Below are 14,915 nucleotides of genomic sequence, written 5' to 3'. Positions count from 1 at the left end.
ACTGTAAAAGTGTAAGGAAAATGTATGAATGGACTTTCAAATAACTAGTGCATTGAAGTCATTGAAGGTAAAGGCCTTGGAAACTTTTCTGAATCTTCCAAAATCAACCACAGTGCAGGAAGTTCCAACTCAAGAAGTTCATTTATTTTTGGGGGGATGTTACCCAACTTGCCTGGCTTTTTTTGTTTTTTCTTTTTCATTTTTTCTTTCTTTTAAAATATCCAGTCTTATAATTACACTTATGAGAAAAATGTCTAAAAGCCAACTGAATGACGTCGGTGCAATTGTACTAAATTTATGAAACGTACAAGTTTACAATTGAAAGGAACTTATTTTACCTCAATTTAAATCTTCTTAAAGAACTTTGCTACAAAGGATTACAATAATATTTTTATGACAACAGTGATACACATTTTTATATTTCAATAAAAAACCTCTGAGAATCACATTAAAAAGTGGCATTGATTGTGTTGTGTAGTTATTTGAATTTGTTGTGTGAAATTTGGTTACAAAACAGCATCCAGTAGCGGGTCTAGGGCAAACGCCCCCCCCCCCTCGCCCCCCCCCCCCCCCCCCCTCAGCAACATAAATTTTTTATATCAGTAAAATGAAGCCAAAACTAATACAATTTGAATAAAAGTTCCTAAATATATACTCAAATTAACTTAAAATGGGGAGGTGGCACACCTTTGCTCAAATTTCAACCCCCCCCCCCATCTCCATGCATTTCTTGAAAGCTAGATCCGCCCTTGGCATTTGCATCTAGGAAAGGATGTAATTCGAATAGAATGAAGTCATTGTCCAAGGATGAAAAGAGGGCATTATTCGGACGTCAATTTATTCAAAATATGTTTGATAGAGGCTTGGGTCCTTATTTCCCCTTCCCCATCACTGAATTTTTCTTCTTCTTTTATCCCTTTGGCGTTTGGACACCCCCCCCCCTTTAGTCACTTGAGAGCGGCCTTTATAATGCTAATAAATAAAATCTCCCCCCCCCCCCCCCCCCCCCCCCCCCCCCCCCCCCCCCCCCCCCCCCCCCCCCCGCCTACGTATTCAGGCGCGATCGCAACTCGACTTTTACCAAGAGAGGGCGGTATTTACGCCTAGCAGCATGTGCACGATGGGACTGCCTTGATTCTCGGGGAAACAAGTTTTAGAGCAAGAAAACTAAAGCAACCCTTCGACTTTTCGATAGACTTTTTGTACAAAATCGATCATGTAAGTCCAGCCTATTTATTTCTTAAATATTGAGCCCTTTAATTACTCTTTCGAAATTTCTGGACTGGGAAATTTTCGTATCGGATTGAATTTGGAAGTTGTGCACTGACGCAAATCGTTATATGCAGAATTGCAGTATTTTGCTGACCATTCATGCTGACAAGATAGACAATAGAGTAGACATGTGGCCCGGAGGGGGGGGGGGCCTAGTCTCAGGACCCCCCGGATCCCTTCCTCATAAAACCTAGTGAGTGGTGTGCATTTACAGGCACTTTTTGTTTTGGGATGATGATACAAGCAGGAAGTCACTTTATGTGTTTGGAATTATAGTAAAATATCATCGAACTTGTGGAAAGAGGGCCGGGTTTTGTGAACAGAACTTGTGAAAAACAGATTTGTCCTAAACTAAACAATTACCATTGTCTTTGTTGTGCCCATTCTTGAAAATCACGCATTCTCGAGAATGGGCATGCACATTCTTGAGAATGTGCAACTGGATCCTTGCTCAATCTTGGCAAAAAATAACTCTTCCAGATTGAGCGCACATTCTCGAGAATGCGCGACAAGATAACGGTCTTGTCGATGCCGAGCACCGGCTGCGCTTGGCAAGTCTAGCTGAATCCTCGTTCACTGATTCTCAATAATTATACTGTTGCAACGCAAGGCGCTGAAAAGTAGAGTGGATATGATAAGTAAAGGCGTATTAATATGGGGGGGGGGGGACCGGGAAAATATAAGAGACATAATAATACTAGTGCAAAGAATTCTGATTTTTGGGATAATAAAAGCGAAGAATGTGAAGAATGAGAATGAATACTGCGACATCCCATAGTGCTAATGCTATTTCCCATTTAAATTGCCACCAATTTATTGTTCACATCCCACCATAACGTCGCAGAGCTGGATTCTATCTAGTCAAAAGAGCAATTTTGGCAGCTTCTGGACATCGTTTTTTTTTCGTGGCACGCATATGATACATGCAGGGACTTGTAACTTGTCTAGCCTAAACAAAGCACTTCCCAGACTAGTTCCCAGTCCTCCGTTATTACAAAACTTGCCATAGTGGGCAGAAAAAAGCAATAATAACAGGTTTAATTTGATTCAAATTATCGTAGTTATACGAGTACAGAAGCATAGCACATTTTCTTTCCTCTTTATATGAATTGTTTCCCTTTTAACCGCTATACAATTCATTTAACATAATTATGTCGTGCAATGTTTGTTAAGATTGGGCAAAATTCATAAATTGTGCACGTGATATTCCCACCCAATCTTAAGAATGAGCGCTCATTCTTAAGAACGCGTGCTCGTTCTTAAGAATGGGCGCTCATTCTTAAGAATGCGCGCCCATTCTCGAGAATGTGCATGCCCATTCTCGAGAATGCGTGATTTTCAAGAATGGGCACAACATCTTCATTGTCTGAGCGCTTACTAAGTAGGCTAATTTGTCAAGTTGGTTACGGGTACCCGATCCCAAAATCTGGAACCGGTTCCTGACATTAGCAGTCAGTTGGGTACTTGGTTGAACAGGTTCCAGTGCACAGGCCTACAAGTACAACTAAAAAGTTGATAATAAATCATCACGAACAAAATTAATTGCTTAAAAATATGAGCACAGTAGTATCGAGTACGCCATGCCAGGCAGTATGTCCGTTTATTTGTGATCCCCGGATGATTAATTAGTGGGGTTCTTTTTCCATTTATTTTTCAGATTGCTGTTGAAATCTAGCTCCGATAGCCCACATCCACAAGATGGCCGACAAACAGCGAGGCAAGAAGCGATCCAAAGCCTTCTACATCCAAAGCAGCTCAAACAAAAAGATGCGTCGGGATAAGTCCCTGGACGTTGGTATGAGGGGCTTTCTACTGACTTGCAACCGCACAGAGCAACTCTGCGTCCGTGAGGGGTATTCCCTGCTGGGGGAGTATGCAGATAAGCTGTACGGACCAGAGAAACTGGGAGAAGGCGGCTATGCCAGCTCTGGAAGTGGTGAGAAGAACAATCTTTTGTAATGGATGGTGGTGGGGCGGGTTGAGGAGAAGACCTGTATGGGGCTATGTGAGTATGTACTGAACCACTGAATTCAAGATTTTGGTGATTTGGACTATCCCCATCTCAGAATCAGAGCCTGAAGATATCGAGGTATCGCTGCGCAAGGAAGTGGCCCAGATGAAACAGAAACAGGCCGAGAAAAAGACGAGGTTTGAAGCAATCAACAGCGGCGCCAACAATGTCATCTTTATAAGAACCAAGGTAAGAACCAGACTGAAGCCTCTTGTACTCGCTCTTCAGCTGAAAAATCTCAAACACAAAAAAAAATTATGCAAGACAAAAAGAAAGTTTGTGCAAGACCAAAAATTTACATGCAAGACCAAACTTTACATAGAAATAACGCAATAGTGATTGCAAAAGAAAGTAACAGTATTCCGAGTATTCAGGGGTTTTGAATTAATTCCAGTAAGGCTTTCAATAATTCAAAAATAAGGTTGAACTGTGGTCACCGTAGAAAGGCAAAGCACCTACATCTAAGCATTGATTTTAAAGGTTGTCATCACACTATTTTGGTTGCGCATTTGTTTACAGTTTATACCAGATCCGACTGAGTTAGTCCAGCACATATTGACAGATATATCCACTACCCAGACCTGCAAATCCTGCCACATAATGCGCATGCTGCCAGTGAACGTCACGTGTCGCGCCACCATCGAAGACATCACAAAGCATGCTCCAGAGTTTCTTTATCCATACTTCCACGCAGATGGCGTCGAGCCGTCTACATTTGCCGTCCGCATCAAAATCAGAAACAATGCTTCCATCAAGCGGGACGACGTCATTAAACTGATGGCTGCCATGGTGACGAGTAAAGGCATAAAGCACAAAGTGGATCTTGACGACCCGGAATTGTCCGTGGTCGTGGAGATCATCAAGAACGTGTGTTGCCTGAGTGTCTTGAGGGACTTCAACAAGTTGAAGCGGTACAACTTGCAGGAGATAGTCGGGGACGGGGGTGCAGCACGGAAGAATGACCCAGGCCGGAGTGCAAAGGGAACTCCCAAACCGGCAGAAACGAATGACCTTTCTGGGGCTGCTCAGGATCTAGAAAACAGTGGCGAAACTGAGAATCGGACAGAATCGGAAGGTACAGATTTAGCCCAAATTCAAAAGAATTAGGTATCTAATTATTTCTGAACAGTGTTTGTATTAACAAGAGTCGACTGTACTTATGTTCTATCTTGGGAAGAAAAAGTCATCATTTTAAAGCCAAAGTTTCGAGTCTTTCCCTAAGGTTTAAATATTAAATACAACTAATTTTTGTCCCAAGGAGTGCCTCATACACATGACCTTACTTTTTATTATCAGTTTCATATAGTAATTTGTAAGTCTGTTACAAATAGAAAAAGACGAACAGTATGTTGTACACATTTGATATTAGTTCCAATTACCGTTTATTGACCAAGGACTAGAACAAATATTGTAAAACACATCGCTAGTTTGGACAAATTGTTACGGATATACTTGGCATTTATGTCTCGATGTGACCACCAAACCTCACTAAATACCTGTCATTGCACAGCTTTGCAAAAAGTCAGTAAACATTGGTTTGCCAAGTTAATCCTGCAGTTTCTGATATGTTTCATGCAGAACAAAGTCTTGTAACATTGCTTAATTGTAACAAAGTATAAAATAATATTGATTTTTACAAAATAAAAGCTCAATATTTTAATACAAAACTCAAAGATGCTCAAATTTTGTTGTGGCGTGTTGTAAGTGTGCGTTCCAACATAAAACATCTCCAAAATTCACACAAGAAAGACCTCTGTAACACCTCCCCCTAGTCTCAATATACATGTTTACATAAAACTACTCAGCACAACTGGTTACAATATATTTACATAAACACCAACCATACCAAAAATATATTGTGTAAAATATGTTCTCTTATGTTAATAAGATTAAGAAATAAACAGTTGCACAAAAGCCAGAGTACTCTAAAGCAAGACATCTGTTAAGTTACTGTTATGAAATATTCAAAGAAAGTCAACTCCAATTAAAAATTCATATACATAATCCCCTTTTAAAAACACACGATTTTTTTTTGTAAAGGTAGCCAATCTGTTTGAGGTCACAATCCTCTCTGCGTCAATTTGCGTAATGCACAATACATATACAGAAAAGTACTTAGTGATGCAAACCCGGTATATATTCTGCATTACTTATTTGTAGTTGACATCTATAATGATGGGTTTCATAAAGTTAGTTTGTGATACCATTCATGAAACAATGAAAGACACCGTAAAATTGAAGGACACCGTGAAATTGAAAAACGGCCTCTGTAAGTGTAATGTGAATTGCCCAAACTGATAGCAGTTTTGTGAACCTTTTAAAAACTATAATACAGCTGCGGGTTGACGCGGCACGGCCTGTACATACATCCGTTCCTCAAGCCTTCCCATCATGGGGCTTTAACCAGAGAACTTCATTGGCTGGCCAATACAGTGCCATGACAACCCACCACCATATTTTTTTAGTGAGACACAGAACTACATATTCAATGTGTTCTTACAAATGCAAACGGAACTGGGTAAAGATGAATAAGTTCTCTTTACAAATACTGTTTGGTTTACAAAATCAGAATGACTTTGTGGTAAATAATACTACCTGTATCCTCAAATAAAATGTAACTTGGGATCCTCCGAATATTCACAAGGAGGTTTTGAAGGATTTTGTAAGATCAAGGAAGGTAGTTCACATTCATTGTTTATACAATTCTAGGTGCCCATTGACAATTAGTTCTTCAAAGAATTATGCTGTTAGGTTCCTATATAGTGATTTAGTGTTATTGTGGCAACAAGCCCCATGTAGAAATTGATTGTGATCTACCTTCCTCAATCCTAAAAAAAATTTCCCAAAACCCAAACAAATTTTAATGGTAGAGTTAAGGAATATAAACGGATCAGTGTGATCACCTTTTTATACTCCAACAGAATGTATTGTCTGTGAAAGCAAAACACAAATAAAAATAAATACATTAAAATTCCTAGAAAACCTTGGTAAAATGTTTGTACTGCAATCGGCTGGTTGTTTAATCCTGCCGAGAATGCTACCTGTAGTTCCATGTCTCAAAGTTGAAGGCTGCAGCATGTGCCAGCCTAATGCTTCACGTCTCCTTTCTTTTCTGTTGAGAGAATTTGAAGTACCAATATTAGAAGATTGATTAACCCTAACTCCCAGCCTAATTTACTAGGAACCATACCCATTCAGGCAAATTCCAACACCCACATGGGAAATTGTGCACACACACTGTTGGACTTAGTTTCTGGAGGTATGCCAACCCCAGTGTAAAAGACCATCTGTTTAGGGGAACTGTACCTATCCCAACAGATTTAAACACAAACCTGCTGTTGAACTTTGATGGGTTGAGTTCTAGGGTTAAAGAGCTTTCTAGACACATGTCAAGGTATTCAAAATAGTGAAAATTAACCATTTTTTTTCAAAACAAATTTAATCAATAAACTTTTATTTCCACTCGCTCTGCCCAAAGCATTGATGAGAATACAATATATTATATTTGTAAATAACCCAAAATAAATTTCAACTTGAACTGCCAATATTTCAGCATAATGAGGCTATGAGCTTTTCGATGAAAAACACTACCCACAAAACAAGTAACAGATTATATGGAATTGAAATTTAAAATACGGAGTATGTGTCCCTGATCCCAACAACATTTTTGAAGACAATAAGAATATTTGGCGATACAAAAAGTGTCTGAGCAGAAAAATGAAAAATGACGTTAACTGGAGGTTTTGGCTTACCCTTTTTGCCCTTTTTGAACTCAAGGGCAGAGGAGAATATTCAGAAGCGCGAATTCCCATCAGGTCCATCTTTTAAAAACTCGTGCCCAAGACCATTGTCACATTTGGAGCAAGACACCTGTAAAAGAAAAATCACATTTTACTTCATCGCTTTATTAACAAGCCATCACGACGAGTAAACAAGAGAAATGGTATCCTGACTGAACTGCAACAATTTGACACAGGAATAACCCATGGTACCAGTCTAGTCACATGTTCAAACACTCATAACTCACCTTGTATGCATGTGAACCTTCGGGTCTCTTGGAAACACTGTCTGGGTGCACTGTGTCTGTAAATGCTGGCCAGGGTGACGAATGCTTGAACTTTGACACACTGTTGAATAATTCATGACCGCACTGGGAGCAGACGTAAATGCCTGTGACAGTCAAAGTACAGAGATTCATGAGCATCATCACATGAGGATATGTACAGGTTTCTCCATGTAAGTAGAAACTACGTAACTTAGTACGAATTACCCTTCTTTTACTTTTAATATGAAATACCTGTATTACACCAATGTTGATGTACAAATGAAAAATCTGGACAAAGTTAAGAGTCAAATTCTACAATAAGAAATTCCATGTAGGCCTAGGCCTATACTACTGAGGCCATCAGGCCTACCAAGTACCATAATTTTGCAATACCATGGCACAAACATCATGAACATGACAAGAACGATATTGTTTCTATATTCAAGAAGAGATAATAATAATAATAAATAGTGAACATTTATATAGATAAGGAATGAGGATAGTTGTAATCTGCCACTTTTTGTCTGTTCTACCATGTTACCTTCATGGTTCTACAGAATAAAATATTGAAAATTATGCTGGCCAGGGGGGCAAATTGCATCAGAATACTGCATTCAATTCTACACGCAGTTCCATTGCAATAAATTCAAATTGGTAAACAAAAACATGACAAATCATATACAGCGGTCTCACGTACCGGCATCGAAGTGATTCTGGTATTTTTCACCTCCCCAGGAACAGAACGACATCTTGACAGCTTTCTCGACAGAACCCGGTCTTGACTTGTAAAACCCAAATCTACACTGAAAATCGTGACTTGTCGGAATTTCTACTACTTTCCAAACCCGGTCGTGACTTGCAGAAAAGCCGGTTCCGCTTCCTCGACTTCCCCCGGCCCCACGCGCGCGCATGACATTAGTAAATATATAACGAAAATATATAAATAGAGGGCGCTCTACCGATTTACCGTGTTTCGTCGTAAACATAGACTTCCACGCAGCAGGGGAATCCCCCCAAAATGTTCAAACGTCAAGGTTGTAACATTGGCAAGAATTCACGAAATTTAGAGTTGAGTATAATTGGCCCGGTCATTATGTCAGTCCCCCTTTTTGGAAAACTTGCACTAAATAAACTGCATATACATGTAGGGCTGAAATATTTTAAGTGAAAATTGCCAAAAAGAAGACATCGGAAATGCCTGGTATAGGTTCTTAGCCATTTCAAATTGTCAAAGACTAGTTTGGCCCATTCACATTAAAATAATAAATGTTTCTTTCATATCATGGATAAATCAAACCCAAAAAATTCAAACAGACACCATTCTGTGCATTGCATGTTACGATATGTTTATTTTTTTCACGTTGCATTTGATGTTGCTTTCTTCAGAACCCATGCATTCTGAAATCAGAAATTGGCTTCGATATCACACATTCGATATGCAAACAATAACAGAAGTGCTAACTTAAATAAACATGTACAGTCCAGCTAATTTATGGTAATAATTAAAAAAAATACCAGCAGTTTTCAACCAGTTGTCAAAATCAGTCCCAATATAGCTACAATTTCCCTAGACAATCAAGGAAGCTATATATTTTTATCCATACGGTGTCACTTTTTATGTATATCTTATATACATAATAATATTTAACAACTGTTGACTGCTTTGATGTGGGATTTGACATTTTTAACACCTGAGGGGTGCATAGCATGTAGCATTGTGCAATGTGCACAATGAACGCAGTGCAATATCACTGATCTCCACGTAAAAATGCATATTAGTGTGTGACATGCGTCTTTATAGACCAGACACGTGGCTGTTCTAGGCCAATGAAAACTAGTGATAATTGTCCAATCCTGAATAGAGAATACTCGATAATGGCACGAGCCGAATCACATATTTATTCCCATTCATAAATACCTTTTGCTCCAAAAGTCAAAACAAGTAAAAAATTCACTAGTTCTGAAAGATTTTGTTCAACACTTTTACTTCATTTTTTTTTAAACACCCCTCAGGCTATGACTGTGGTATGTGCTTAGTGCTTAGTGGTAAAAATCTCTTGATGTGGAAATTGGTGCGCACAGCATGTACTGCGCTATGTGGCGCAGAATGCAGAGGTGTTTAAACGTTGGTTTAAAACCACCCACGCGACGGTCTCTTATCCAATAGGAATGGGTAAACTGTCTTGGGTGTTTATGAATATGTTTGTAGATACTAACTTGGCGACAATTTGAAGTTTGTCATTTGATTTGAAACTAGATACTGTGTGACTAACTTTTATAACTTATTTTTTTAAAGATTTTCTTGTTGTTAATTGCTGTGGTACTTTAACAACGCTTCATAAATGCTTGCTATTAATTACTTTGATAAAGAAACAAACCAGATGCTTTCTTCAAATGTCACATTCATTGTCTAAAAGCAGTTTGACCATAAAAGGCATGGCAGATATCCACATTAAGCATTTATATTTACAATCACAAGCATCGCATTATCAACCTTGCAAAAGTGGACACCTGAACAATGAGATAACCTGCACAATGTGGCCAGCCTTTGAAAAAAATTTTAGAACCAAAAATGGGAAAAGCTGAACATGGTAAATAGTAACATACTTCAATTGTATGCAATTATTAAGTGTCACTGCCATTTACTTTCAGTCCATTTACATATTATTCAAATGATTGGAACAGTAAACACACATGAAAAGAAAACATAAATTTGTTTTTTTAAACAGGGGTCTTTCACTGTATGTACCAAACTTGAGATTAAAAACAATTTACAATGAGACAAAAAGACACTCCTAAAAAAGTCCCAATAAAGATGGTCACTGTGTACAATGTACAAAACGGTCTATCTATCACACAAACCCAACCAATCCAAATTAAGTTTGAAGAATCAACAATCATGCTTGCTAGATTTACTCTGCGGGAGTGCAACATAAATTATAAAGTAAATTACCTGATAACATCTACATGAACTGATTGTTCTTTCACCAACAGCAGGGTATTTCTGTAGAAATGAGTGTACTACCAATGTATCTGAGTTTACTTTTGAGTGGTTTTAAGTTCTAAAGTACCTATTAAGAACCCACTGTTTGCACATGAAGCCCTTTGATCAAAATCAGCCCCGCCCTTCTTTGTGGCATTCTGGTCCCGCCCCCAACACAATAACAAGTAAGCCCCGCCCTTCTTCATGGCATTACGACCCCGCCCAACACAATAACAAGTAAGCCCGCCCTTCTTTATGGCATTACGACCCCGCCCCCAACACAATAACAAGTAAGCCCCGCCTTTCTTTATGGCATTCTGGCCCAACCCCCAACACAATAACAAGTAAGCCCCGCCCTTCTTTATGGCATTCTGGCCCCAACCCCCGACGCAACGACAAATATCACCTTCCAAGTTGCAAAGTTATGTACAAGATACGTCTCACTGGCTGGCAGGATGAGGACAGGATATCCGCTGCGGTTGCCATGGATACAGGATGCAGGAAGAAGGAAGCTGATGAGGAGGTGGGCGTGTCTTCCGCCGACTGTCAGAAGTACTGCCATTTGAAGAGAATTGCATCTTTGATGGCGCTGGTGTACTGTGTGGGGACCCAGTAGAGCCAGTAGCGGGACTGTTCCGTGGGGCCAAGCTGGATGGCCTGTGGGGAGTTTTACACAAAGATCAGTCGTTAACATCAGCTATCTGGCATGCATTTCTGGCTATTTCTGTGCCATGCCTGTAGGAAGTCATACTCACCATGATATGGTACTCCTCATGTCCTTCTATGGGTTCACTGATCACGTTCTTGATTGAGCTCATCGGAAGCTTTTCTGTTCGCTCTGTGAAATAGAATTGGTCATGTTTAAAATACAGTATCTTGTAGTCAAGCAACAGGTATATTGTTGACCATGGCTTGCCAAATACTTGTGTGGCTGTCAATTCAATAGGTCAATCATTCAGATATTTACAAGTTGAAGTGAAGTCCGGCAAGTGACGAGGTATTTGAATAAACTCTGAGAAAGGGTTCTATTTATTTGTTAAGCCTGTTGCTTGTGGTATGACTTGTGCAATATTGTAGTTCACCTTTTGTCCCGATCCAGAGTTGATCAATCTCCAGTTTGAAGGTGAGTCGCACCTTCCCACCAGCCTTGTTGTACATGCCAGAGATTGGCACGGACGGTAACGCCTCCTATGCATACAGATACAATGTATGTAAAGAGGTTAAAGGACATAAAGGTCATACACATTACACATTGCTCAACTCTGCCCTTTTTCAATTTGTACTGCAAATAATTGTGTAACCAATCATCACAAATGACTTTTGTTTAAGAAATGAGATATTTACATATCTGGATTCTGCAGAACAAGAGCTTTCCAATGGTATACAACATTTAGGGGTACTGAGTTCAGAAATGGAAACATAGACCACCAACTTACTTGACGTGGTAAAACCGATTCTTGAGAAAATGGCATTTATAAATCTTGCAGTTATAGTGAATGCACAGGTAACTCATAAAACAGGATGAAAGTAGATGTTTGACAAAACAAAAATAAATTGGAGAACGGTAGCACAGAACTTACAGATTAAGGTTCACCCGAAAACAAAAAATCGACCACCCTTTCAAATTTGGGCTGTGTCCCACTATACTGCAAAATGGCAACTTCCGCCTTTTAGCTCATTTTGTGATGACAGGTCACATGTGTTTCTTACTTCAGTGGTTGTCTAGTTATTGCTTTTGGTCTAGTAAGACTTTGGAGCTGCTGTTCCTGTAGTCTAACTGGAATTTCAATCCCTGCCTGACGACACTGTACTTGAGATGATACAGAAATTACGGATGTGATTTTTCTCTGAGCTAATATACCTGTCTGCCTTTGATTCCTGGCATGGCGTCATCTGGTATGCCTTTGTCCAAGATCTTCTTGTGCATCTTCTGTTTGCAAAGCGGCTCCTTTGCTGGTGCTTTGGGAACACAAAAGAATTAATCAAACTTTACGTCAATTTAAAGTTTTAGGATTTCCAGTACAATTCATGAAACTAGAATGGAGCTCGCTGAAAATTCTGTACATAACATTTGGTCAATGACTAGCAGTCATATTCTAATTCAACAAAAAACACAACAAACAAAGAAATGATCAGAGCAAGAAAACAAAGCATTTATGCTGACACGACAATAAACTGTGGTTTCTGCCTAAGATGACAATTGAGTTTTGCTTATGATTATTGAAATTAGCATTAGCATTAACCCAAAATAGCAATACGAAGACTGAAAAATGAAGGTTAATTAATGGAACAAAATAGTACATTTTAAAGACTCTATTAGAATATGGAAAGCAATTTTTATTATCTGGACCCTTTGTTATGGCTATGGTAACACACAACGCATTGTTCACCTGCTTCCTCTTTGACTTTGGCAGCTCCCTTAGGGACGGGTTTGTTGACTTCCAGGATGTCATTCCTGGTCGAGCCAATCAGCATCAGTTTGACTCCCTTGGTGACGTTCAGTTCTCGCAGGGTCTTGTCGTCCTTCATCAGGCCTCTGTACATCAGCTTCTGCATTTCTGACGGGACGCCTGGAGTCAAACAAATAAATACTGTAATCAGAAATATGTTTGTGACGTCAAATTGATAACCAGAAACGTGTTTACACATGGGCACAAAAACGCTGAACCGAAAACAGTGTCAAAAAGTTGTAACCAAGCATGGCGGAGGAATTAAATGAGATGGCAGTTCTTGAAGCGAATTCTTGAATGTACAAACTGACCATGTGCGTATTAAAAATACGCATTACAAGCGTATTTTTCCCAACACTTTTTTGTTAAATGTCGTGTATTTATCTTTCCGCCATCTTGAAATGCACTCCGTAACCGACCCTTGGCCTTGGTTCGGTTTTGGTCGGAACAGTGACGTCACTCCAGACACCCGAAGTCACGAAAACGCTCAACCAATGACCCAAGCCGAAACATGTTTTTGGTCACAGTTCCGAAAACGTGCCCCTGAATGCATGTGCACCTCAATTTATAAACATGGGCCTCATGCAAACAAATATGGCACTGTTCCACCCCAACTTAGACAGTGGCCCCAACTATTGCTGGGACCGTCCCAACAATAGTTGGAGAATTCCCAAGTACAGTTGGGACGATCCTAACTGTGAATTAAGACGATGTCATTATTGGGCGTAACAACCCCACCTCAGTAATGTCTCCCCATTAAGGTGGCTGGTTTACTTGACAGAGAGAAGCGATGAACTCACCTGTTAATGTCTGTACATGCGTTTTAAGAGTTGCCACTGTGCCGTCCAGATCAAAACTGACGTCATATTTCTGTTTATTATACATCACTTTGAAGTCCACCAGTTCTTTTGGTTTCGCTGTTTCCTCCGCTGTTTCCCCAGAAGCTGTCGTCATCTCAGCTTCACCCGAAACATCCATGGCAGTTTCCTCACTGTTCCCAGAATCCTTTGGACTGTGTTCAGTTGCCATGCAGACGGAAGAGTCCGTGGGCTCACAGGCACTGTTTGTTTGACTTTGGGAGTTTGAAGTTTGGCTTTGCTGGCTGGCAGACTCCATGTTCACATCGTTAGAATTGTTTTTCACATCTTTATCTTGATCTGGCGTGTCCATTGTTGACTCTGGAGGTGAGCATTTTGGTTTCTTTGCATTGTTATCCCGCATATCAGCATCGCTGTCTGCTTAAAAAAATAATTTGGATGAAGTTCTCAGCAAAAACTTATTCAACATCAGACAAACATTTTGTGCCCTGGCAACCAGGCCTCAGGAGAAGAGGTAAGAAAGATCAACTACATGATACATCCCTGCTTCACTGCTTCTGACATGAAAATCTTGCCTTCTTATAGTGTACAAACATGACAAATGAGTGCCAAGCAATACAAGATGAGCACACTTATTATTTTTTAATGCAAAACTTGACTCCTGATGGAGTGATGGGTCATTATGGAATTAATTTTATAATGTTGCTGTCGTCACACTGTAAACAAGTCCCTAGGCTAGCCTTTCTTCTACAATGACAAGTGACAATGATTGTAATTTAAATGTTGAACAGACATGAATTTACTATCTAGGCCAGGGCCTAATCCCTAACCTTCTTTTCTAGGCCTGAGACTGAGTGAGAATCATTCCCAAATTTGTTGGGCAATAGGCCTAGGCCTACTTTGAAAATATACTTTCCATAGGGCTTAGTTATTAATTATACACAGCCCAATAACTAATACGTGGGGTCAGGGTACTATAATTAGTATTCGGAGCCAATTTCCCTCCCCCCCCCCCCCCCCACCAACGGTAAGCCCCCCCCCCCCCCCGGCCCGGCACGTCGGCTCTGTTCCGAGTCCGACATTTTCTCAATTGCAACCTATTTCTCTGGACGCAAATGTTCATATACTGGATACAAAACTCATGCTACGATTCTCTTTTAACCATCCCAATATTGTTATTACTTTCGATGACGTTAGGGGAAGTTTCCGACGAGTTTTAATATTGTCTACTTTACCTGTGTCGCCACTGTTCGTCGCCATCTTTGCTTTGATGTTGCAACCGCGGACTGGCCATTTTGGACCGCTGGAGGTCGCTGCGAAACAAAGATAACAGCTG

At 39.9% G+C, this 14,915-nt stretch overlaps 3 protein-coding genes across 4 annotated transcripts; 1 reads left to right on the top strand and 2 right to left on the bottom strand.

The window, feature by feature from the left end:
* Positions 1–1,098: 1,098 nt before the first annotated feature.
* On the top strand, positions 1,099–5,010 carry LOC119734833 (THUMP domain-containing protein 1-like). The gene is made up of 4 exons (XM_038208411.1): positions 1,099–1,218; positions 2,930–3,208; positions 3,339–3,472; positions 3,803–5,010. Exons 2-4 carry the CDS (start codon positions 2,971–2,973, stop codon positions 4,388–4,390), a joined length of 960 nt encoding a protein of 319 aa, XP_038064339.1. The 5' UTR covers positions 1,099–1,218; positions 2,930–2,970; the 3' UTR covers positions 4,391–5,010.
* Positions 4,649–8,230, bottom strand: LOC119734834 (methionine-R-sulfoxide reductase B1-like). Its single transcript, XM_038208412.1, has 4 exons — positions 8,026–8,230; positions 7,311–7,453; positions 7,036–7,153; positions 4,649–6,395 (listed from the first exon to the last, which is right to left on the bottom strand). Exons 1-4 carry the CDS (start codon positions 8,075–8,077, stop codon positions 6,370–6,372), a joined length of 339 nt encoding a protein of 112 aa, XP_038064340.1. The 5' UTR covers positions 8,078–8,230; the 3' UTR covers positions 4,649–6,369.
* A 423-nt stretch (positions 8,231–8,653) lies between these two features.
* Positions 8,654–14,914, bottom strand: LOC119734689 (ubiquitin domain-containing protein UBFD1-like). 2 transcript variants are annotated; one of them, XM_038208219.1, is made up of 7 exons: positions 14,815–14,914; positions 13,562–13,996; positions 12,702–12,881; positions 12,173–12,270; positions 11,394–11,499; positions 11,067–11,149; positions 8,654–10,968 (listed from the first exon to the last, which is right to left on the bottom strand). In XM_038208219.1, the coding sequence occupies exons 1-7, from the start codon at positions 14,837–14,839 to the stop codon at positions 10,858–10,860; spliced, it is 1,038 nt and encodes a 345-aa protein (XP_038064147.1). In that variant the 5' UTR covers positions 14,840–14,914; the 3' UTR covers positions 8,654–10,857. The 2 variants fall into 2 exon arrangements, with proteins under 2 accessions (XP_038064147.1, XP_038064146.1); XM_038208218.1 differs by having other exon boundaries at positions 13,562–13,999; positions 14,815–14,882.
* Position 14,915: the final 1 nt, after the last annotated feature.

Source organism: Patiria miniata, unplaced genomic scaffold, assembly GCF_015706575.1.
Source record: "Patiria miniata isolate m_02_andy unplaced genomic scaffold, ASM1570657v1 HiC_scaffold_28, whole genome shotgun sequence".
Classification (NCBI taxonomy): domain Eukaryota; kingdom Metazoa; phylum Echinodermata; class Asteroidea; order Valvatida; family Asterinidae; genus Patiria; species Patiria miniata.
The sequence above is the reverse complement of the archived record's forward strand: the minus strand, read 5'-3'. Positions and strand labels throughout refer to the sequence as shown.

What these genes read in the sequence shown, in the direction of transcription:
- LOC119734833 (XM_038208411.1), top strand. Translation starts at nt 2,971, where the DNA reads ATGGCCGACAAACAGCGAGGCAAGAAGCGATCCAAAGCCTTCTACATC. An exon ending in CTATGCCAGCTCTGGAAGTG is followed by an intron (nt 3,209 to 3,338) that starts GTGAGAAGAACA and finishes TCCCCATCTCAG; the next exon opens with AATCAGAGCCTGAAGATATC. An exon ending in TCATCTTTATAAGAACCAAG is followed by an intron (nt 3,473 to 3,802) that starts GTAAGAACCAGA and finishes ATTTGTTTACAG; the next exon opens with TTTATACCAGATCCGACTGA.
- LOC119734689 (XM_038208218.1), bottom strand. Translation starts at nt 14,839, where the DNA reads ATGGCGACGAACAGTGGCGACACAG. An exon ending in GACGAACAGTGGCGACACAG is followed by an intron (nt 14,000 to 14,814) that starts GTAAAGTAGACA and finishes TATTTTTTTAAG; the next exon opens with CAGACAGCGATGCTGATATG. An exon ending in CAAAGTCAAAGAGGAAGCAG is followed by an intron (nt 12,271 to 12,701) that starts GTGAACAATGCG and finishes GTGTTCCCAAAG; the next exon opens with CACCAGCAAAGGAGCCGCTT.